We start from the raw sequence: 23202 nt of genomic DNA on the forward strand, positions 1-23202 counted from the left end.
TATGTGAACGTGTTAATTCACAAACCAAAAGCTGCCTTGTCTCAGGAGCGCATCTCAAAGGTCAGTGGCAGCTGCTTTCCAAGGTGACACTGCAGTCTCAAACCTGTGGTTCTCACCTGCTTTCTAGGACAAAGCAGGTTTGCAAGGAGCCATGGGATGACAGCTGATCAAAGAGTGCCTGCCGGACAGACAGACATCTGTGGCTAAAAGCAATTAGCCCAAGGGACAGTTCCTGCTCTACTCCTGACTACCTGTCTCAATCCACAATAACTAGATAAAAGAAATATAGAGCCACTATATCTCTGTTTCTCCTTTCTGTTAAAGTGATAGCTTTATCTTAGAACTTAGAAATTTGTCGTAGGAAGATTTTGTAACCCTTTGCTCACATACATAGAGTTACTTAAACGATCTCTAGAAGCTTTTTTTTTTTTTTTTTTTTTTAAGACAGAGTCTCACTCTGTTGCCCGGGCTAGAGTGAGTGCCGTGGCGTCAACCTAGCTCACAGCAACCTCAAACTCCTGGGCTCGAGCAATCCTCCTGCCTCAGCCTCCCGAGTAGCTGGGACTACAGGCATGTGCCACCATGCCCGGCTAATTTATATATATATATATATATATATATGTGTGTGTATATATATATATATATATACATATATATATATACATACACACACACACACGTGTATATATATATATACGTGTGTATTTTTAGCTGTCCGTATAATTTCTTTTTCTATTTTTAGTAGAGACGGGGTCTTGCTCTTGCTCAGGCTGGTCTTGAACTCCTGAGCTCAAACAATCCGCCCGCCTCGGCCTCCCAGAGTGCTGGGATTACAGGCGTGAGCCACCGCGCTGGCCAATCTCTAGAAGCTTTTTAGGAGACTTTGAACCTAAAATGAACTACCTGTTATTATGTAAATCTCTTACCCCTGGCAACCGATCACTGTACCTATAAATACTGATGTGAAACTTTACTGGTGGCCTCACAGTTCACAGGAACGCAGTGGGTTCTCCCAAGACTGCCCCTTTTTTCATAAATCTATTTTTTATAAAACTGTACTTTTGTCTCTGTGTATTCTTTTATTACCATATTCTATTATTTTCTATTTTCTATTATTTCCTTATCTTTTGTGACGACCCCTGCCTGAGGGACCCGATTTTTTGCTGGGAGCGTAGCTAACTCCCTGCAAATTCACATGTAGGTTCACATGGATTTGCCTCCACTACAGCTTTCAGCTCATCATTAACCACTTTGGTCTCAGGTCACCCATGTGGCTCATTTTTGAGATTAAAATCACCAGAACAGAACTTCTGAAACCATCCACGTACCAAGTGTTCATCAGCCACATCCTTCCCAAACACTCTGGTGATACTTCAAGCTGTCTGCACTGCATTGGTTTGACAACAGAACTCATATTCAAAAATAACATAAATTTTTGACACAGCCATGGTTTCGTAAAAATTGATCTAAAAACAATTTGAAAGATAATCATAAGCCAAAATGTGTGTTTGAAAGGCTAAGGATGTACCTTTACAATAAGCATAAAACAAGAAGTTCAGAGTGAAATGTCCGAGATATCAATTGTCAGACTTAGTACTTAAGGAAATCAGACATTTCATACTTAATAAACTAATACATAGCTCCACTCTGCCCTATGTAGTTACGAAAATAAAACTAGAATGAATCGTCACTTGAAAACAGATATGTTCTCTAAGCAATAGCATGGACATGTGGCCCTGCCCTTGCGCTAGCTGGTCATAAAAATTCTCAAAGACCTTAGCAGGTTTTGCTGACAATAATGACCAGCCACAGACTTAGAATCCCCCCAGCACAGACCAGCAGGGTCAAGTCTGCAAGCACAACAGAAGCCCCCTTGGGCTCTGACAGTTACCAGAAACAAAGTCCACAACTCCCGGGCTCAGAGGCAGTTGTCACTCAGCGCATTTAGCCCCCTGGGCATCAGGTAGAGAACTGGATGCCATCTGAAGTGGAGGATCACCTGTTCACCTGCACATCCTTGGCTCTGATGTGCATTTTCCCTTCCGTCCTTGGCGCCAGCCAGCCTATATTCCAATCACCTGGCTCGTATCAGGTTTCCCAACTTAGATTGAGAAATCTCATTTACTAAATGGAACATTTAGTATAAAAATAAAATGACTGTCTGTATACTGCACCAGTGTCAGTAGAAACTTAAAGGAAGTTAAAAATTTTATGAGTTTAGCTTTTGAAATTGTTAGGAGTAATGATGAAAGGCTAAGAAACTTTTTGAGAGGTATATACTTAAACTCTTTAGGTAGTGGCCCTTCTTAAACAAGAAAATTTGCTTGGTGCAAAGTCTTTGCTTTAGTACTATAGGAGACAAGTAATAATACCATCTTGAACATTCCATTCCATATACAAATCATTTTTTTAAAATTTTCTTGAGAGTAGAAGTGACTTTAGACTCAACGTGAAATCTATCTAAGAGACACTGAGTTGTTCACATATACCAAATGGACACAATATTTTGTATGTTGTAATCACTAAGCAAAAAGTTTACTCTTCAAAGAAACTGGAAGCAGGAAAATAGTTGCTATGTTTTTTGTTTTTCTTCTTTGAAATTAAGGGAAAGGTGGCCTTGTTCACAACCTACCTGCAGGAGGAAAATAAACTATCAAACAGAAAAAAGAGGAATAAAGTCACAACACATAATGGCCCCGTTGAAGAGAAAACTTACAGCACAGCGGACGCTTTGCTTTGTTTCATTAAATACCTGAAACTCAACTCACAGTCCTCAAGCCTAACTCGTTATCTCTAAGAGTTTCTTTCCCAGCCTTGAAGAGCCCTAAACAGACAACAGGGCTGCAGGCTCTTTGCCTCAGTTCCTGCCAGGACAGCTTTCAAGGACTCAGATAAAGCCAGCCTCACAGAGAAGCGGCAAAAAAAAAAAAAAAAAAAAAAAAAAAAAAAATTGGAAAAAGCAAACACCTTGGCTCCACAGCTGCTTCTGTTATCTGTGTGCAGCTAAGGAAACAAGAAGCCATTTTTACCCTTTAAAAACACCAAGCCCCTTTTCCTCAGCTGCCAGCACTTTCCACCTTCCTTCTTGCTGTGCCATTTTCCTTCTTTCTCTCCTTCTTTCTTTTTCAGAAAAGTAAGTAAACTTTTTACTTCTACATACCCTAAACTTTGCATGAGAAATCTTTCTGTGCCCATGCTGGAAGCACCTGGTGAATTCACCATTCTTACATTAACATTTGAATATTATCATATGAACTGAATGTCTGTGTACCTCCCCAAATTCAGATGTTGAAGTTCTAACACCCAATGTGATAGTATTAGGAAGTGGGTCTTTGAGATTAGGGAATGTGGGTGGAGCCCTTATCAACTGTACTACTGCCTTTACTAAAGAGACTTCAAAGACCTCCCTTGTCCCTTCAGCCCATGAGGACGTACCAAGAAGAACACCATCTATAAACCAGGAGGCAGGTCCTGTCCTTACCAGACACAGAAGCTGCTAATGCCTTGATCTTGGATTGCCCAGCCTCCAGAATGGTGAGAAATAAATTTCTACTGTTTATAAGCTACCCAGTTTACAGTCATTTGCTATAGCAGGCCTAATTGACTAAGATAGATACTAAATTATATTTATCTTGATTTTATTTTCCACTTTTTGGTTAAAGCGCTTAAAGTCCTATAATATAAAATGGTGCTTATAAATGAAATTTATGTTCCTGTGTTTACTGTTGAAGAAATGTTAATCAATTTTATTCAATTTGCATTTGAAACTTATTTTGGCACAAATGCATGCTCCAATTGTGCAGAAATTAAGAACTCAACAATAATAGCTATAATTAAAAAAATAAACCTGTCAACAAATGTTGAGGATATGGAGAAAATGGAGCCCTCACATATACCTGGTGGGAATGAAAATGGTGCAGCCACTTTGGAACAAAATCTAGCAGTTCCTTAACCATTTGAGAATGGTTAAACACAGAGTTACGGTACGATCCAGCAATTTCATTCCCATGTATGTATACAGAAAACAGCATGATCCAGCAATTTCATTCCAACATATGTACACAAACACAAAACTAAGTTTTCTATCTCTCCCACTCACTACTCAACACAGAACACTTCTACAACCAAAATGTGAGGGGTCTGAACCCACCAACAACTACTTCTCTGGTGAACACTGACTGGGCATACCACAATTTAACTCAATTCTGACACTAACTGCAGTTAGGAGAGACCCCACAGATTGAGGGCTCAGTTCCACAAGATGGTACCCCTCAACCACTTGGGTCAACAACTGCAACCCCTGGGTTGTGACCTGTACTTCTGACAGACTGTGTATAAGTCAGGGTTCCCATGACCCCTCCTCAGGTTCAATAATCTCCTAGGATGCCTCATAGAACTTACGGAAATATTTATGTTCACTGGTTTATTATATCAATGAACGAGATGACAGCCAGCTGGAGATATGTAGGGCAAGGGTCAGCAAGGTTCATAAGCACAGGAGCTTCTGTCCCTGTGGAGCCGGGGTGTATGACCTCCCAGCACAAGGGTGTGTTCACTAACTGGGAAGCTCTACAAACCCCCCAGGGGTTCAGGGATTTTCATGGAGACTTTATCACGTAGGCATGATGGATTGTGAACTCCATTTCCTGCCCCTCCCCCCTCTCCAGAGCATGGTGGGTCAGGGTAGGGGGCTGAAAGATTCAAGCTTCTAATCATGGCTTGGTCTTTCTGGTGACCAGCCCCCATCCAGAATCTCAATAAGAGTCTCCTCATTAGAACAAAATACGCTCGTAACATCCAGGAAATTCCAAGAGATTTAGGAGGTCTGTGTCAGTAACCAGGGGCAGAGACCAATATACATGTATTTCTCGTTATTTCACAAAAACAAATGAAAATGTATATCTCTACAAAAACTTGTACATGAACAGAAGCATTATGCACAATAGCTAGGGTGGAAACAACCCAGATGCCCATCGTCAACACAAGAATGGATAAAGAAAATGAGGTGTATCCATAAAATAGTATTCAGCCTTAGAAAGGAAGAAAATTCTGGTATGTGTTACAACATGGATGAATCTTGAAAACATTAGGCAAGTGGAATAAGCCAGACACAAATAATAAAATATTGTATGATTTGACTTATGTGGGGTATGTGGAATAGGAAAATTTATATAGACATAAAGTAGAATACCGGTTACCAGGGCCTCAGGGGGAGGAAAGATGGAGAGTTATTTTTTGATGGGTACAGAGTGTTAATTTAGGATGATGTAAAATCACCAGAAATGAACAGTGGTGAGGGTTGGACAACAATATGCATGGACTTAACATGACTAAATTTATACCCAAAAAGGGTTGAAATGGTAAATTTTATGTTAGAAATATTGTACCAGTATAATAAAACCTTAGAATAGCTTCATAGATATAAAACTTATAATTTTAGTACATCTACAGATCTTAATTTAGATTAATTTTAGTTAGTAAATTGTTGACCGGGAAAAAAATGCAGTACTGATACAAACTGTAACAGGGATGAACTTTGAAAACATACTGAGCGAAAGTAGCTAGTCATAGAGGACCATAGATTGCATGACTCCATTTTGATGAAATGTCTGGAAAGGATAAATCTATACAGACAAAGTAGATCACTGGTTGCCTAGGGCTGGAGGGGATGGAAGGTTGGAGGATTATGTCTACAAGGGGTGAGATTTTTTTTTTTTAGAGTAAGAAAAATGTTCTAATGTGAGTTGTATTGATAAATATAAAACTTTACAAATACACAAAATGTCATTCAATTGCACAATTTAAACAGGTGAATTACATCTCAAAGGTATTTTTTATAAAGAAATACAGAAACTCTACAAGTATGTTAAATCTACTGATATCTAATTTGCTACAACTATTATAACATAGAAATGTTACTGACAAATGGTTGGTAGAAACTATGGGCAGCTGTACCCCTTTGTCCTCTCCTGTCATGATGATGCTTTGGGACAACCACACCCCCCAACCCTCCCATCCAACTCCCCTGGCCCGAAACAATGAGCTCACAGGCCTGCACGTCCACACTCTGGCTCAGCAATGCTCTCCTCTCACTGGGGTCTCTTACCTGTCCAGAGAAGCTGCTGCTGGATGGTCCAGGGTGGCCCCATCTGGAATGATTCGCCTCACACCTCATCCCTCAGCCAGAGCCCAGGCACATGCTCATAACAGTGGCACAGAAAAACACAAGTCTGTCCTGAGCCTCCTCAGGTGTCACAGCAGCAGGCATCCCATTGACCAGAACAAGTCACATGGCCTGACTCAGAGTCAAGGGTCCAGAGAGGCAGCGCTGTCTCTTCAATGGAAGGAACTGAGGAGTCTCCACGTGGAGAAGGGGATGCATCTGCGGAGGGTGAAGAATGGGGACCCCCGACACAGGAGCCTCCTGCAGCAGCTTATGTGACCGGCACAGGGTGTGCTCTGTAAAACGTTAAAGAGAACGGACATAAACATTTCCCAGTGTTACCCTCTTCCCGTTTTCACTTAAAGTTTCCCAAGAGACTTTAAAACATCTTGCTTTTTCAGTTTAATGATAGATATTAAATGATGGAAACATTTCATATTTTTATATTTTAGTTTGAATGGTTGCATAATTCAAGCAGTTTTAAAAGCAAGTAATGTCTAATTTGTAATGGCAAATTCTGGTATAAATGCCAGTGGGTAATACTGTGTGACACGAGCTTCATGACTTCCTTTTTAATTGTAAGAACTTTTAGCTTTTTCAAAGATACTTTTTAAAATGCTTTTCTAGATTTTCTACTTTTATCACAGAAATACATGCTTGCATTTAAAAGTATAAATTGGCATAAGGAAATGTTAACAACTACCCCCTATACACACAATTCCATTCTCCATTGATTTCTCCTTGATGTTTGTCTTTCTTCATGTTCATACATATAATCACAGGACTAAGATGAATATAATTATAGTATGATTTTGTTCTTCACTGTGCACTAGGTTAACATTTTGGATTTGCATTTTTCATTTCCAGAGAGTGGAAATGGCATCCTATTTTGCCTGTCTAAAATCAGTTTGAATCCTAAATGGCTCTTGTAAAGCACGGCCCTGAAGACAGGCTTTTTGTTGCAATTGTCTCCACCCCATGGACTGTGAGTATGGCTTATGTTAATTAAATAACAAGGGCTCACCTGACAGCGTTGGCCTTCTATCCAGACATAAATCGAAAGGAAGGAAATTGTACTTTATCAGAGTTATTTTTTTCATTTTTAAGTGGTTGCTGTGGTTGATTTTTTGAGGGATTTGAAAGTGGTGGCTTGAAGTGGGGAACAGAAGCCCCTTCTAGCTAAATGCCTTAAGAAAAAGAAATAAAAGATATGTGAGTTGGGAAAGAAGAAATAAAATGCTCTCTGCTTACAGATAACTCAATTTTCTATGTAGAAAAAATCCCAAAGAACCAACAAAGTTTTCCTCCGTATGAGGAAAACTACAAAACCGTTGAAAGGAATCAAAATCTAAATAAATGAAGAGATTTTTCATGTTCATAGATAGGAGAACTAAATGTTAAGATGACAATTCTCTTACTTGATCTATAAATTCAAAACAATTCCAGGCTGGGCGCGGTGGCTCACGCCTGTAATCCTAGCTCTGGGAGGCCGAGGCGGGTGGATCGCTCGAGGTCAGGAGTTCGAGACCAGCCTGAGCAAGAGCGAGACCCTGTCTCTACCAAAAAAAATAGAAAGAAATTATCTGGCCAACTAAAAATATATATACAAAAAAATTAGCCGGGCATGGTGGCTCATGCCTGTAGTCCCAGCTACAAGGGAGGCTGAGGCAGGAGGATCGCTTAAGCCCAGGAGTTTGAGGTTGCTGTGAGCTAGGCTGATGCCACGGCACTCACTCTAGCCCGGGCAACAAAGTGAGACTCTGTCTCAAAAAAAAAAAAAAAAAAAAAAAAACAATTCCAGTCAAAACATCAGCAAGTTATTTTGACAACTTGAAAGTGACAAACTCATTCTAAAGTTTATATGGAAAAGGTAAAAGACCCACAGTAGCCAACAATATCAGAGGGGAGGAACAAATTTGAAGGACTTGCAAATTGATCAACCGAACAGAATAGAGAACCCAGAAATAAAAGCACAGAAACATAGTCAATTGACCTTTTAGAAAAAGGCAAAGGCAGTGTAATGGAGGAAAGACAGCCTTTTCAAAAATGATGGTGGAACCCCTGCATATCTATATGCCAACAAAAGAAAAAAAGAAAAGCAAAAGAAAGCATCGAGACACAGTCCTTCCTCCTCAAAAATTAACTGAAAGTGAATCTTAGACCTAACTTTACAACTCATGTTATTTTTATTTGACAAACCCTCATAGTATACATGTATGGGGTGAACTGTCATGTTCTGATACATGTATACAGTGTGGAATAATTGAACCAAGGTTGTTAACACATCCATCGGCCCACTCACCTATCATTTTTGTGGTGACACATCTGAAGTTACTATCTTAGCTGTTTGGAAATCTACAATACGCTGTTACTGACTACAGTCGCCCTGCTGCGCAACGGATGTCACAACCGGGTCCTTCTGTGTGCACCCGGGTGCCTGAGGCCCAACCCCGCCCCAACACCCCTCGGGCAACCATCATTCTACCCTCCACTTCCACGGCTCAACTTCTCAGACCTCAGTTAAAATACAAAATGTAAAACTTCCATAAAACACCACAGGAGAGAATACTGCTAGGTAACCTTGGGTTTGGCAATGACTTTTTAGATAACGCCACCAAAGTAAAATCCACGGAAGAAAACACTGGTACGTCTTTGCTAGTATCAAAAACTTCTGCCTGAGAAGGAAAGTATTAACAGAAGGGAGAAGCAAGCGAGGCATGGACTGGGAGTCAGTATTTGCAAGACACGCACCTTACCGGAGACACGCACTTAAGGGCGGTAGTGCGGCTGCCCACAGGCTGGGGGCGCGGCTGCAGCCACACACTCCTTCGCTGTCGCCGAAAACCCAGGGAGGCGCCGGCGTGCAGAAAGGCGCAGGCGGTGTCAGGGGTGCACAGGCCGTGCCAAGGAGGGGCAGGCACACAGAGGGGCATGGAGGCGGCGCCAGGGCGCAGGCGCACGGAGGAGGCGCGGGCAGCCCCAGGGCGCAGGCACACGGAGGAGGCGCGGGCGGCCCCAGGGCGCAGGCGCACGGAGGAGGCGTGGGCGGAACCAGGGCGCAGGCGCACGGAGGAGGCACGGGCGGCCCCAGGCGCAGGCGCAGGCGCATGGAGGAGGCGCGGGCGGCCCCAGGGCGCAGGCGCACAGAGGGGCGCGGGCGGCCCCAGGGCGCAGGCGCACGGAGGAGGCGCGGGGCGGCCCCAGGGTGCAGGCTCACGGAGGAGGCGCGGGCGGCCCCAGGGCGCAGGCGCACGGAGGAGGCGCGGGCGGCCCCAGGGCGCAGGCTCACGGAGGAGGCGCGGCGGCCCCAGGGCGCAGGCGCACGGAGGAGGCGCGGGGCGGCCCCAGGGCGCAGGCGCACGGAGGAGGCGTGGGCGGCCCCAGGGCGCAGGCGCACGGAGGAGGCGAGGGCGGCCCCCGGGCGTAGGCGCACGGAGGGGTGCGCGGGAGGCCCCAGAGCGCAGGCGCACGGAGGGGCGCGCGGGCGGCCCCAGGGCGCAGGTGCACGGAGGAGGCACGGGGCGGCCCCAGGGCGCAGGCGCACAGAGGGGTGCGCAGGCGGTGTCACGGAGGCGCAGGTGCATGGAGGCGGCCGCTGGATCAAGTGACTGAGGCGGCGGCTGAAGCGGCGGCGGTGGGAAGGACTCGCGTGGAGTTTCCCCAGCGCGGATCTGCTGCCCCGACAGGGAAGAGTAGGCGTCGGCGGCGTCCATGGCGGCCTTGGCGGCGCTGTGGAGACGAAGATGGTGGGCGCAGAGATGAGCGCGTCGTGGCGGCCCCTCGGGCGGCTGAGGCGGCAGCGCTCGGAGGGGAGCACACGGCGGCGCTGTGACAGTGGGCGGGACCCCCTGGACGCTCCCCTGCGCGGACCCCGTGGCGCTCGGGCACCGGGAGGAGGCGGCGCACCGTGAGGTGAGCGAGAGGGCCCGGAGCCCGGCCGGGCGCTGCTGCTGCGCACGCACCCCCGGTCGGTCGTGCCCGTGGGGCCGGCGGCGCGCCGGGCTCAGTCACAGGCAGCCTTGGCCTCGCGGGTGGCGGTCGCCGGGCGGCGGCGCTGGAGGCTGTGGGCCCGGGACGCGGGAGGGTCGTGACCCCGCCCCTCCCCCGGCCGTCCCGCCCCAATGCCCAGACTCCGATTGAAGGCGGCGGTCAGAGCAGGGTGGCCTCGCGACTGGGCTCATGGACCTGCCCTGGTCACGTGGAGGGGACGTGTCCCTGTCCGGGACGGGGGGCCGCCGTGGGTGGCACCTGCCCAGGAGCGCCTCTGTGGGCTGGCGCGCTGTGGCCGGGGGAGTTTCGCACGCCGCGGTTACAGTTACCCCAAGCGGGAAACTGTCCACTCGGCCCCCAGACTCACCTGAAATTCATTTTGACACAGAACTTGGGAGGGTGGGAGGGCGGGAGGGGATCGCATGGTTAAAGCAGCACTCGGCACCAGACAGAGAGATTTAATGACAGTTTTGCTGAGGGCTCAGGGGTAGTACTAATTTCTTGAAGCAACTTTCTCTGGTAACCCGAATCTCCTCTCTCTTTATTTTTCAACACCCACTTTATTTTCTTGGGAAACTTATTTTTCCCTTAACTCTTTTCCTTCTCCACTTTCCACAAAGAATCTGCTAACCAACACCTGTGACCTTATTTTCTTTAATTGTTAGTGCCCATGACAACATTGTGAATGGTGGCCTTGCTTGACCTTTTTGGATTTGTGGTGGTGTGTTAAATTGTCCTTGTTTAAATGATCTGCTTGAATTAGAGTCCCCGTTTTCCAGGTGGCTGTCCCCTTACTGCTAGTCCTGAAATCTTGCCTACTTGTGTCTGGGATTTTAACTTTGAGAGGAAGAGAGTGAATATGAATACGTGAAAAATAAGGTGATGTGTAATGATGGCACTTTGTATTTTTCACAGTACACTATAATTTACCACTGCAAAACAGTTTTGTAGGCTGTGCAAACTCACTTGGCCATTGACCAAAAGGTTTTGAAGGTGGAGTTGGTGTTTCTTTTTTTTTTGTAATTGCTGTTAAGACAGTTATTTAAGAAGGCTGAAGAAAAATTGGAAAAGTTTGAACTAGAAGAGAAGGAAAGAGGGTATAGTTTGAAGCGGATACAGGGTCAACAGAAGGCAGTCATCTGTGTAAGTCATCGGCTTTCTGATTCCTTAAGTCCAAAACTTAGGAAATCAATTTCTGATGTATATTGCATTTGCATCTTTTAGACATTTTGTATTGGCTGAAACGACTGAGTTTTTATTTGATCCCATAACATTTTTTTTGTTTGAAATTTTATGTGTTTCAAAAACAGTAAAGAAAATTCTCGTTCATTACAGGTGCAGATTACCTGATGTGAAATCATAGTATTACAACTTTCAGTCTTCATTTACTAGAAGGATAAGGTTTTCTTTCATGCTCTCTATGCTAGGTTTGTATTATATGATGCTGTTCTCCATAACCCAAAGTTCAGTTAAATAGCTGATGCAGTTTTAAATGTAAAATAGTAGCAGGGGAGGAATCATTAGACATAGTCATTTTCTTTTCACAATTATTTGCTACAAACATGTGGCAATGTAACAAAACAGAGTTAGTGTCTCTCTGTATCCAAAAAGGATTTTACTGGTGATTCTCTGGTGGTGGTATATAGTTTTATGAGGCAAATTTTAATTATGAGGAGACAGATGTATTAGGACCAAACAAATGAAGAAATGACTTGCTAAAATGAAATAAAATATTTTATTTGCACTCAGCTTTTTGGAGACAAAATTTTTTCTTTTATAGGATTGTGTATAGTAAATAAACACCACAGCATCCTAAAGCAGTGTCTGATGAAGCTAACTGCCATGTTTTAGACCAGTAGTTACCCTCATTTACTTTAATGTAAAATTACTGAAAATGAAAACTAATATTTGTTTGGGACCAAAGACTCATCTTTTGGTTTCTAGTTTTATGGAAACTACAGAAACTGAAAGATTTAGAGATTTGTAGCTGCAGAAAAAAAATAGTGTTGAACGCTAATAATGTTGTGGGCACTGTGCTTTGTATGTGTTGTCTCATTTAATCCTCACACCAAACTTGTCAGGTAGATATCAGCATTTTATAAATGAGGAAACTTAAGCCTTAAAGATGAATGTAAACCCATTGTGAGTCAGGACTTGACATGGGTCTGTCTGACTCTGGTTTGTATTCTTACTGACACTGTGCTCTACTTCTGCCTCTTTCCTCTTAACACTCTTTCATGGTATTGTGACTTGGAATGGGCCTTTGATGTTGATTTAGTAATATAGGGAGACCCAATTGCTGCCCCAAATTTATAAGTGGCTGATCATGTTGACATAGTAGAGCTAATTGGCAGAATCTTTCCTAGTATTTGTGATTCTCTTTTGGTTACGGGTCAGAAACTTCCCTAGAGTCTACATAAGAATACCCTTCTTGTAGGTGAACAATCCAGTTTTAAAGCATTTCATTAATTTGAAAAAGACAGTCACTTATACACCTGTAGTCAAAAAGCAGTGTGTAAGTGAAGTCAGTGGCAGATGCCTATAGTCCTAGCTACTGTAGAGGCTGAGGTGGGGGGATCGAATCCAGCCAGGGGAACATGCTGAAACCCCGTCTCAATCAACCAATCAATGGCAGTGTGTAGCAGACCTGCAGTGTATCCACACAGGTGCTTTAGATTTTTTTTGATCAGATTTTGTCTTTTCAGATTATCGGTGGCTTTAATGTAAGATTCTGGTATCGTTCAAGGCTTCTTTTTTATTTTTTTTATTTTTTATTTATTTTTTAATTTCAGCTTATTATGGGGGTACAGAAGTTCAGGTTACATATATTGCCCTTGCCCCCTCATCCCCCAGAGTCTGAGCTTGAAGCGTGTCCATTCCCCAGACAGTGCACATCGCACTCACCATGTAGGTATACACCCATCCCTCCTTCCACCCCCCACCTCTGTCCGATACCCAATTGGTGTTATTCCCAAATGTGCACTTAGGTGATGATCAGGGAAACCAATTTGATGTGAGTACATGTGGTGCTTATTTTTCCATTCTTGGGATACCTCACTTAATAGAATGGGTTCCAACTCTCTCCAGGAGAACAAAAGAGATTCTATATCACCATTATTTCTTATAGCTGAGTAATACTCCATGGTGTACATATACCACATTTTTCTAATCCATTCATGAACTGATGGGCAGTTGGGTTGTTTCCACATCTTGGCAATTGTGAATTGTGTGGCTGTAAACCTTCGGGTACAGGTGTCTTTTTTATAGAATGACTTTCGTTCTTTGGGTAGATGCCCAACAATGGGATTTCTGGATCGAACGATAGGTCTACTTGAATCTGTTTAAGGTATCTCCATATTGCTTTCCACAAGGGTTGCACTAGTTTGCAGTCCCACCAGCAGTGTATGAGCGTTCTTGTGTCTCCGCATCCACGCCAACATGTGTTGTTTTGGGACTTTTTGATAAAGGCCATTCTCACTGGAACTAAGTGATGTCTCATTGTGGTTTTGATTTGCATTTCCTTGATGATTAGAGATGTTGAGCATTTTTTCATATGTTTGTTAGCCATTCTTATATCTTCTTTTGAAAAATTGCTATTCATGTCGTTTGCACATTTTTGATAGGGTTGTTTGATTTTTTCTTACTGATTTCCCTGAGTTCTAAGTAAATTCTTGTTATCAGTCCTTTATCTGACGTGTAGTATGTGAAAATTTTTTCCTATTTTGTAGGTTGTCTGTTTATTCTCGTGACTGTTTCTTTGGCTGTGCAGAAGCTTTTTAATATATTATAATCAGGTCCCATTCATTTATTTTTGTTGTTGCTGTGATTGCCTTAGGGGTCTTCCTCATAAATTCTTTGCCTAGGCCAATGTCTGTAAGAGTCTTTCCTACATTCTCTTCTAGAATTCTAATTGTTTCACACCCAAGGTTTAAGTCTGTTGTTATGCACCATGATTTGATTTTTGTGAGAGGTGAAAGCTGTGGGTCCTGTTTCAGTCTTCTACATGTGGCTATCCAATTTTCCCAGCACCATTTATTGAATAAGGATTCTTGTCCCCAGAGTATGTTTTTGTCTGCTTTGTCAAAGATTAGATGGCTATATGAGGATGGTTTTATATTTGGATTTTCTGTTCTGTTCCACTGGTCTGTGTCCCTACACTTGTGCCAATACCAAGCAGTTTTAAGAACCACAGCCTTGTAGTATTGTTTGAAGTCTGGCAAATTAATACCTCCCATATTGTTTTTATTGCTTAAAATTGCTTTTGCTAAATGAGGTCTTCTCTGGTTCCATACAAAGCATCAAATTATTTTTTCTATATCTGTGAAAAATGATGTTGGTAATTTAATAGGGATTGCATTGAATCTGTAGATCACTTTGGGTAGTATAGACATTTTAACAATGTTGATTCTTCCGATCCACGAGCATGGTATGGTTTTCCACCTATTTACATGCTCTGCAATTTCCTTCCTCAGTGTTTCGTAGTTCTCCCTATGGAGGTCCTTTACCTCTTTAGTTAAATATATTCCTAGGTATTTTGTTTTGTTTGTTGCTATTTTGAAGGGTATTGAGTCCTTAATTTGGTTCTCCGATTAACTGTTATTGGCATATATGAATGCCTCCGATTTGTGTGTATTGATTTTGTAACCTGAGACTTTACTGAATTCATTGACCAATTCCAGGAGTCTCTTGGTTGAATCCTTGGGGTTTTCCAGATATAACATCATATCCTCAGCAAAGAGTGAGAGTTTGGTCTTTTCTTTCCCTGTTTGGACTTCCTTGATTCTGCTCTCTTGCCTGATAGCTCTCCAAAGGACTTCCAATACTATGTTGAAAAGTAATGGGGACAGTGGGCAGCCTTGTATGGTTCCAGTTCTAAGTGGGAATGCTTTCAGTTTTTCCCCATTCAGTATGATGTTGGCTGTGGGTTTGTCATATATGGCTTGTATCATTTTTAGGTAGGTCCCGTCAATGCCTATTTTGTTAAGCGTTATTATCGTAAAAGGATGTTGAATTTTGTCGAATGCTTTTTCTGCATCTATTGAGAGGATCATATGGTCCTTATTTTTGCTTCCATTTATGTGGTGAATTACATTTATATATTTGCGTATGTTAAACTATCCCTACATCTCTGGGATGAAGCCCACTTGGTTGTGATGGATTATTTTTTTGATAAGCACTTGGATTCGATTTGCTAAGATTTCACTGAGAATTTTTGCATCTATATTCATAAGAGATATTGGTCTGTAGTTTTCTTTTTTTGTTGCATCCTTTTCTGGTTTTGGTAGCAATGTTATCTTGGCTTGGTAAAACGTGTTGGGGAGAATTCCATCCTTCTCGATATTGGAGAATAGTTTATGTAGGATGGGCACCAGTTCTTCTTTGTAAGTGTGGTAAAATTCGGGTGTGAACCCATCTGGACCAGGGCTTTTCTTTTTGGGAAGGTTTTTTATTGCTGTTTCGATTTCAGTTCTTGCTATTGGTCTATTCAGGAATTCTATTTCTTCCTGGTTGAGCCTGGGAAGGCTATGTGTTTCTAAAAATTTGTCCATTTCCTCCACATTTTCCAGTTTGTGTGCATAAAGATTTTTGTAGAATTCATAGATGATATGTACCTCTGTGGCATCAGTTGTGATTTCTCCTTTCATGTTCCTGATGGAGGTTATTAGAGATTTTTCTTTTCTGCTCTTGGTTAGTTTAGCCAGAGGTGTATCTATTTTGTTTATCTTTTCAAAGAACCAACTTTTTGTTTTATTAATTTCCCTTATGATTTTTTTATTGTCCTTTTCATTTAGTTCTCATTTGATATTAATAATTTCTCATCTTCTGATGGGTTTGAGGTCGGTCTGTTCTTCTTTCTCCAGCTTTTTGAGTCTATTCATTAGGTTGTCTATTTGTGAGTTTTCTGTCTTTTTGATATAGGCATTTATGGAAATGAATTTTCCTCTCAGGACTGCTTTAGCTGTTTCCCACAGATTTTGATAAGTTGTGTCTCCTTTGTCGTTTAATTCAAAGAATCTTTCGATTTCTGTCTTGATTTCTTCATTTATAAAATATTCATTCAGGAGAAGGTTTTTTAATTTCCATGACTTTGAGTAGGAATGAGAATTTCTGTTAGGGTTAATTTCTACCTTTATTCCGCTGTGATCTGAGAAGATGCATGGTATAATTTCTATTTTTTAAAATTTTTTAAGACATACTTTATGTCCTAGGATATGATCAATCTTAGAGAATGTCCCATGAGCTGATGAGAAGAATGTATATTCAGTGGATTTTGGGTAGAATGTCCTGTAGGTGTCAGTCAGGCCCATTTGTTCTAGCATTCTATTTAAGTCCATTATTTCTTTGTTTATTTTCTGTTTGGAGGATCTGTCCTGTAGTGTGAGCAGCGTGTTAAACTCTCCAACTATCAAAGTGCTGTTGTCTATCATTTTGTTCAAATCAAGTAGGGTTTGCTTTATGAATCTGGGTTCACCTAAGTTGGATGCATATATATTAAGTATAGTTATGTCTTCTTGTTGAATTGTAACCTTCACCAGTATATAGTAACCATCTTTGTCTTTCATTACTTTTATTGATTTAAAAACTAAGTTATTGGAGATTAAAACCACCATGCCAGCTTTCTTTTGGCTTCCATTTGCTTGAAATATCGATTTCCACCCTTTTATTTTCAGTCTAAATGCATCCTTGCAGGTTAGATGAGTTTCCTGAAGACAGCAGATACTTAGCTTTTATTTTTTTTAACCATTGGGCCAGTCTATGTCTCTTGAGTCGGGAATTCAATTCATTCACTTTTAATGAAAGAATTGATAAGTGAGATTGATTTTTGTTCCTCATGTTGGGTTGAATTTCATTATTCTGTTTTCTCACTTGAGCCATTGTGATAACTGGGTTTTTATCTTCTCTTGAGTAGTTGTATATTCGTGGGTCTTTCTTGTTCTGGTCCGTGTGTGTAGCTCTGTTTTGAGTACTTCTTGGAGAGCTGTTCTTGTCTTGGTGAATTCTCTGAGTTTGTATTTATCTGAGAATGTCTTAATTTCACCTTCATATATAAAGCTGAGCTTAGCCAGGTATAAGATTCTAGGCTGGGCATTATTCTGTTTCAGAAGAGTGAGAATGGGGCCCCAGTCTCTTCTTGCTTGTAAGGTTTCAGTTGAGAAATCTGGCATAATTCGGATGGATTTTCCTTTGTATGTTACTTGTTTCTTTCTCCTTACAGCTTGAAGAAGGGCCTCTTTAGTGGAAATTTTGGTCAGTCTGATAACTGCATGATGTTGACGTGGTGTCTTCCTATTTGGTATGACTCTCCCAGGGGTTCTTTGAGCTTCCTGAACCTGTATATCTAGAGTTTTGGTAAGGCCTGGGAAATATTCCTCAATTATGTCTTCAAATAGCTTATCCAACCCTTGCTTATTGTCTTCTTCACCCTCAGGAATGTCGATAACTCTCACGTTAGGCTTCTTCACATAATCCCACGTTTCTTGTAGATTCTGGACTTTTCTCATTTCTTTGCTCCATCTCTGTGACTGATTTATTTAATTGGAAAGTGTTATCTTCGATTCTGAGATTCTTTCTTCTGTTTGATCTACCCTGCTCTTGAGACTTTCCACTGTGTTTTGTAGCTCCCTGAATAAATTCTTCATTTCTAGGAGTTCAGTTTGATTTTTCTTCAATATTTTGATTTCTTTAGTGAATTTGTCTTCCAAGTCCTGGATCTTTTTTGTGGTTTCTTTGTGTTGGTTATCCATTTTTTCTTGCATAATATTCAGCTTATTTATGATCCGTTTTTTTTTTTTGAGACAGAGTCTCACTTTGTTGCTCGGGCTAGAGTGAGTGCCGTGGCGACAGCCTAGCTCACAGCCACCTCAAACTCCTGGGTTTAAGCGATCCTCCTGCCTCAGCCTCCCGAGTAGCTGGGACTACAGGCATGCCCCACCATGCCCGGCTAATTTTTCTATATATATATTTTAGCTGTCCATATAATTTCTTTCCATTTTTAGTAGAGATGGGGTCTAGCTCTTGCTCAGGCTGGTCTAGAACTCCTGAGCTCAAACAATTCACCCGTCTCGGCCTCCCAGAGTGCTAGGATTTCAGGCGTGAGCCACCGCGCCTGGCCAAAATAGTTCTTTTGAAGGGATTTCTTGCTAGCTATACCAGATTTTATTATGTAGGCATTACATATGACATAATGCATGTATGTATATATGCATCAATATATCTAAATATATATATATTGTGTATATATATATATATATATATATATATATACAGATAAAAAAGGTCTTAAAGATTTCATTTTAGAATTTTAGTCATGAGATAGTAAAACATATAAACTCGCCAGTTTATAAAAACCAGTTGGATGTAAATCATTTTTTCTGACAAAATGGCATAAGGTTAAGATTTTTTTTAAGTAGGCCATCTTATAAACTCTGTGAACCCAATTTTGAGTAAAGCAGTTTGATTCAGTTATCAATATACTAGATTGTACAAACAACAGTTAACTGTGAAAATGTGACTGAAATATGTGAGAAGGCTGAAACTTATGAGTTTAAAACTCTTATGAGTTCTAACAAGGTCAGACAGTAGTTTCTTGGACTCATTCTTTGTCCTTGAAGATAATAATGTCACCATTTCCTTTAGTATAGGGAGGGTGTCTTTATAGGAATTTTACGTTTTACTTTTAAAACAAGTATGAATGGCAAGAATATTTCTTAAAAACTGCTGATTTTCAAGAGGGTTTCTGTTTTTGATAAGCAGTCTGCCAGAATAGTTAAAGCTTTTGTAAAAAGAAGAGTTTAGCTAAGGGAACGATTAAGAGGAGGAATTGTAAAAGGGGAAGAAGAAAGTCTCAGAAATAAGAGCACAAGCCTGGTTTGAGATATTTTGTGGCCAGGCAATCTTTGGGTCTTGATTGATTTTTTTTTCAGCTTCAAGGTATCAATGAGATGTGCGTATCTTATTTAGAGTCTACAATTTTATAGCCATGGTCAGCAGAGAGAGACCAAAAGGCCACAGGAGTCTACCCCTGTCAGTTCCCTGTGACACTTCCTATATGACAAACACCAGGTCAGGGACTTTAACCAGACCCAGGCCCAAATGCCAACACCCAACAATGGGAAAGCTGTCTATTGTTCCAAATCTTGGAGGATCATATTTTATTCTACCTCTCCACTGACAGCCTCTTTTCCCACCACTCATACTGAAAAGCAATTGTCTGCACCAGCTTTAGGTATTCAAAACAGAAACACATTTTCTGATAGAAAGATTTGGAAAAATAGCTTTATTTAGAATCTGTAATTTTATAGCCATGGTCAGCAGAGAGTTCAGCTGGCTGTAAACCCATAGGCCCAGGGGTGCCACCCTCAGCGAGCCCGAGGCAGCCCCGGGGTGAGCTCCGCCAGGCCACGTAGGGGCCCGAGTTGCAGCCACACATGCAGGCCACGCGGCAGCAGGGACAGAACAGCCCCGAGTGGCTCGTTCTGGAGTGTGTCACCAAGGGGGGGAGGGGGAGGGGTGGGCGGTTTCCCGCTGGCAGTTGTGCGCATGCACAGTAACGGCTCATTCTCATGCGCATGTGAGCAGTTGCTTTAAGGGTTCTGGCGGTGCCTGTGGTCGCTTGGCTGTGCTTGGCGCTGCCTGGCCATTTACAGCTGTCAGAAGTTGGAGACCGGGATTTCCCTTGCTGGAGGTCGTGGTCATATCGGGTTGTCTTCACTGCACTGGACTCCCGAGGCGGGGAATAGGCAGGGGTGGGCTGGGGTGGGGTGGGGGGTGAGAGTGGGCTGAGGTTCCCCCGAAGCCGGCAGCCGCCACCATGAGGAAGATCTTCTGCTTCGGGGCAGACAAGGGCGGGCCGCCCTCCGGCCCCTCCAGCCACTGTGGCCAGACCAGAGAGGGCCTGGAAGGCGAGGCTGGTGACAGCGCCTTCCTGCAGCCACGGTACCACATCCGGAAGAAGGATCTCGGCCAAATCCACCAAGCTGCCTGCGCTGGTGACATCGCGAAAGTGGAGCAGATCCTTTCGCTGAAGAAAAAGGTCTTGGATGCCAGAGATAGAAAGAAGAGGTAATGGGCGCGGCCATCCCGGGTTGGGGGCCAGGCAGGTGCGGGGGAGACGCCCTTCCCAGACTGGCAGTAGCCCAGGGTCCTGCCGGCGAGGGCGCCCGGCTGTCCTGCCTGCGGGCTCCGCAGCACCTGGGATATGGCACCTGGGAGGGGTCCGGCGCCAAGGCCAGCTTCATGGGCAGCAGCACAAAAACAGGACTTCAGCTGCTTCCCCATCCACTCATGATTCCCCTTCTAGGACAGCTTCTTGCCAGTTTTAGCTACTTAACTAGCACAAGTATACTGGGTGTTTGATTGTTAATGTACACATTTTAAATCATTATCTTATATACCTTATAGAAAGGTACATAGTGAGAGGAATAATAAGTATACTATAAATAATTCTGTGTTAAAACATCTTAGCAAGAAGTTCAATATCCATTTCATGTCACTGTACACCTATGAAAATGTGTTCTTTACTCAGGGAACTTAGAAGGAAAATTTGAAGTGGGTATATGGTACCATAGTCTTCAATAGGAAGACTCATTTTTCTGAGAATATGAGCTCTTTCTATTTTATCAGTTTTACATGAGCTAAATAAAAGTTATAAGGTTTCCAAATTTTTTAGTTAACACATGCTGTCTCGCTTTTACTATTGTGATGACATGAAGAAAAATTTTGTAATGGAGTAAGACTTGCTCTTCTAGGTATCCAAATGTGCTATGAATTTCCACAGATTAATCATTTATTAGCAGTTGAAGAGATAGATAAATGAATGGAACAGAATAGAAAATCTAGAAACACCCAAATGTATGAAAGAATTTAAAACTTGATGATGGTGACAAATCAAACATGATAAAAACTGACGTCTAATTTAAAATTGGGCAAAGTCCTTTTTTTGCAGATCTACAAGTGACCTACAAACATAAGAAAAAATATTAAGTGTCCCTGCTAAGAGAAGGATTTTAAGTTAAAAGAGAAATTAGATAATGTTAAGCTATCCACAAAGTTTGTCAGAATGAAGACATTAAATACTAATATTAAACATGGAAAATACTTATACTGGTGCTTACAGTTTATGTTGTTGATTTCTTTTCAAATAGACAACTTGGTGGTAACTACATACAAATGAGACTGACACGCTCCCTACTGCACTAAGGAGGCAACTGGAACTACACATTTAAAAATTGTGTATGCCCTTTACCCATCAGTTCCATTATACTAAAATATCCTCAAGAAATAGAGATCATACAATTTGTTTTTCTAAGCACTTAAAATAATAAGGTTTTAAGAGGAATGCATATGATGGATTTACAAATCAATTAGATTGTGTCCATAGATGGAATAATATGTCACCATAGAAGGTGGCATAGATACATATGTGTGCTGACATGTAAAGAGTATTTAGGTATATCAAGTAAGAATAAAAGTCAATTTGATTATTATACATATACACAAACACACTGTGGTGTTGTGTTAGCTTAAAATATGTACACAATATGATAAAATTTGTTATTTCTGGGCAATTAGGGTGTACGATTTGAAAGTTCTAGTAAAAGTTTGTCATTAAGGATATAATCCCTGGGAAGAGCCGTAATATGAATCTTGCACAGATAGAAGTAATTTCTTAATTTCTATGAATTAATTTTAAAATTATTTTGTGGATTGGAATATTCCACCAACTTTTATCCCTTCGGAAGTAAAGGGAATCTTTTCATCTGTGCTTGAAGATTTTATTACATACACAGTTTTTTAATGTGCATCTGTTTTGTTATATAATTTATTGCTTACATGCAAAAATTTTAGATTATTCATTATAATTTAGGTGTATCATTATGAAAATGAAAAATAGGAAATATAAATGTTACTATTACAAAGGTATAACTTTATAGGGGTCTTCTTTCAAAATATTTAACTCTTGTACTCTGTTTTCTCAATGCATTTATTCATCAAACATACTATGAAGACCTGTTATGTAACAGATGTATTCTACTAACTTTCAGGACACATCCATCCTTAAAACTATTTACCTGACCAGCCTGAGAAATTTGAGAAATTTAAAATTGGAGGATTAGGACTTAATTTCAGTTAAAGTCATTGCTCACTCCTTTCAAACAAAAGCATTTCTGAAGGTAGACAATTGTAAAAGATGACTTTAACTGCCCTTTTAAAATTTGTAACAGTATTAATTATTAACAGTAAACGTTCAAAATATCTGATTCTCACACAGTGTATAAATCTATATATTGAACAAATGAGGCATACCTATTCATTCGAATCCTGAGTTTCTTTTGGTCTGAAGTATTTGAAAATCAAAGTAAGAATTATTTGGTTTTAAAAATTTTGTTATTTCAACCTTCTTTTTCCATAGTACTTTTAAGAACTGAAACTTACATAAATGCCAGTGATATAACTAGAACTTCCATAGACCTATTGTATATGCCCTATTTCCCTTAATGTAACGCAGCATTGATTTTGTGATGTCCCGTTATTTTGCTTATCAATGAGATAATTTTTCTGTGCTGCCCATTGTAGTTGAAATAAATCATGAATAAAAGGTGCTGTTCCAGTATCAGTGATGTTAAAATGTGAGAAAATGAGCACCCTAGCATCACTGAAATACAATGTTATCTCTAGTCTTTAAATAAACCACAAAGTAGGTATAATTGCATTATTTTGCTTAATTAAAATGTTATCTTTGTTAAGCAGTAGTAATAATTACATTATGTAACAGTCATTGAGCTGTTATTTGCATTAGGAACTGTTCCACATACTTAGTACAGATTCTCATTTGAGCATCACAGTGATGTCCTATGAGATAGCTACTGTTTTTTTTCCCCTATTTTATTGAAGATGAAATTGAGGCACAGAAGGGCTAAGTGATAGATAATAAGTTTTTTTTTTTTTTTGAGACAGAGTCTCACTCTGTTGCCCAGGCTACAGTGCCATGGCATCAGCCTAGCTCACAGCAACCTCAAACTCCTGGGCTCAAGCAATCCTGCCTCAGC

At 41.5% G+C, this 23202-nt stretch overlaps 1 protein-coding gene and 1 long non-coding RNA gene across 2 annotated transcripts in view; one reads left to right on the forward strand and one right to left on the reverse strand.

Annotated features, from left to right (window-relative positions):
- LOC123629873 overlaps positions 1–9075 on the reverse strand; it is a 29919-nt gene extending 20844 nt beyond the window's left edge. Inside the window, exons 1-3 of the long non-coding RNA XR_006732345.1 lie at positions 8915–9075; positions 7188–7350; positions 6107–6459 (exon numbers count right to left, since the gene is read on the reverse strand). This is a non-coding gene — a long non-coding RNA (uncharacterized LOC123629873). The remainder of the gene's footprint in view (positions 1–6106; positions 6460–7187; positions 7351–8914) is intronic.
- A 10862-nt stretch (positions 9076–19937) lies between these two features.
- The window catches only part of LOC123629869 (ankyrin repeat domain-containing protein 26-like), a 37507-nt gene continuing 34242 nt past the window's right edge, over positions 19938–23202 (forward strand). Inside the window, exon 1 of the mRNA XM_045539232.1 lies at positions 19938–20215. Within this exon, the coding sequence (XP_045395188.1) occupies positions 19965–20215 (251 nt within the window). The 5' untranslated portion in view covers positions 19938–19964. The remainder of the gene's footprint in view (positions 20216–23202) is intronic.

The sequence above is a fragment of the Lemur catta genome, unplaced genomic scaffold (assembly GCF_020740605.2).
Source record: "Lemur catta isolate mLemCat1 unplaced genomic scaffold, mLemCat1.pri scaffold_55_ctg1, whole genome shotgun sequence".
Taxonomy (NCBI): Eukaryota; Metazoa; Chordata; class Mammalia; order Primates; family Lemuridae; genus Lemur; species Lemur catta.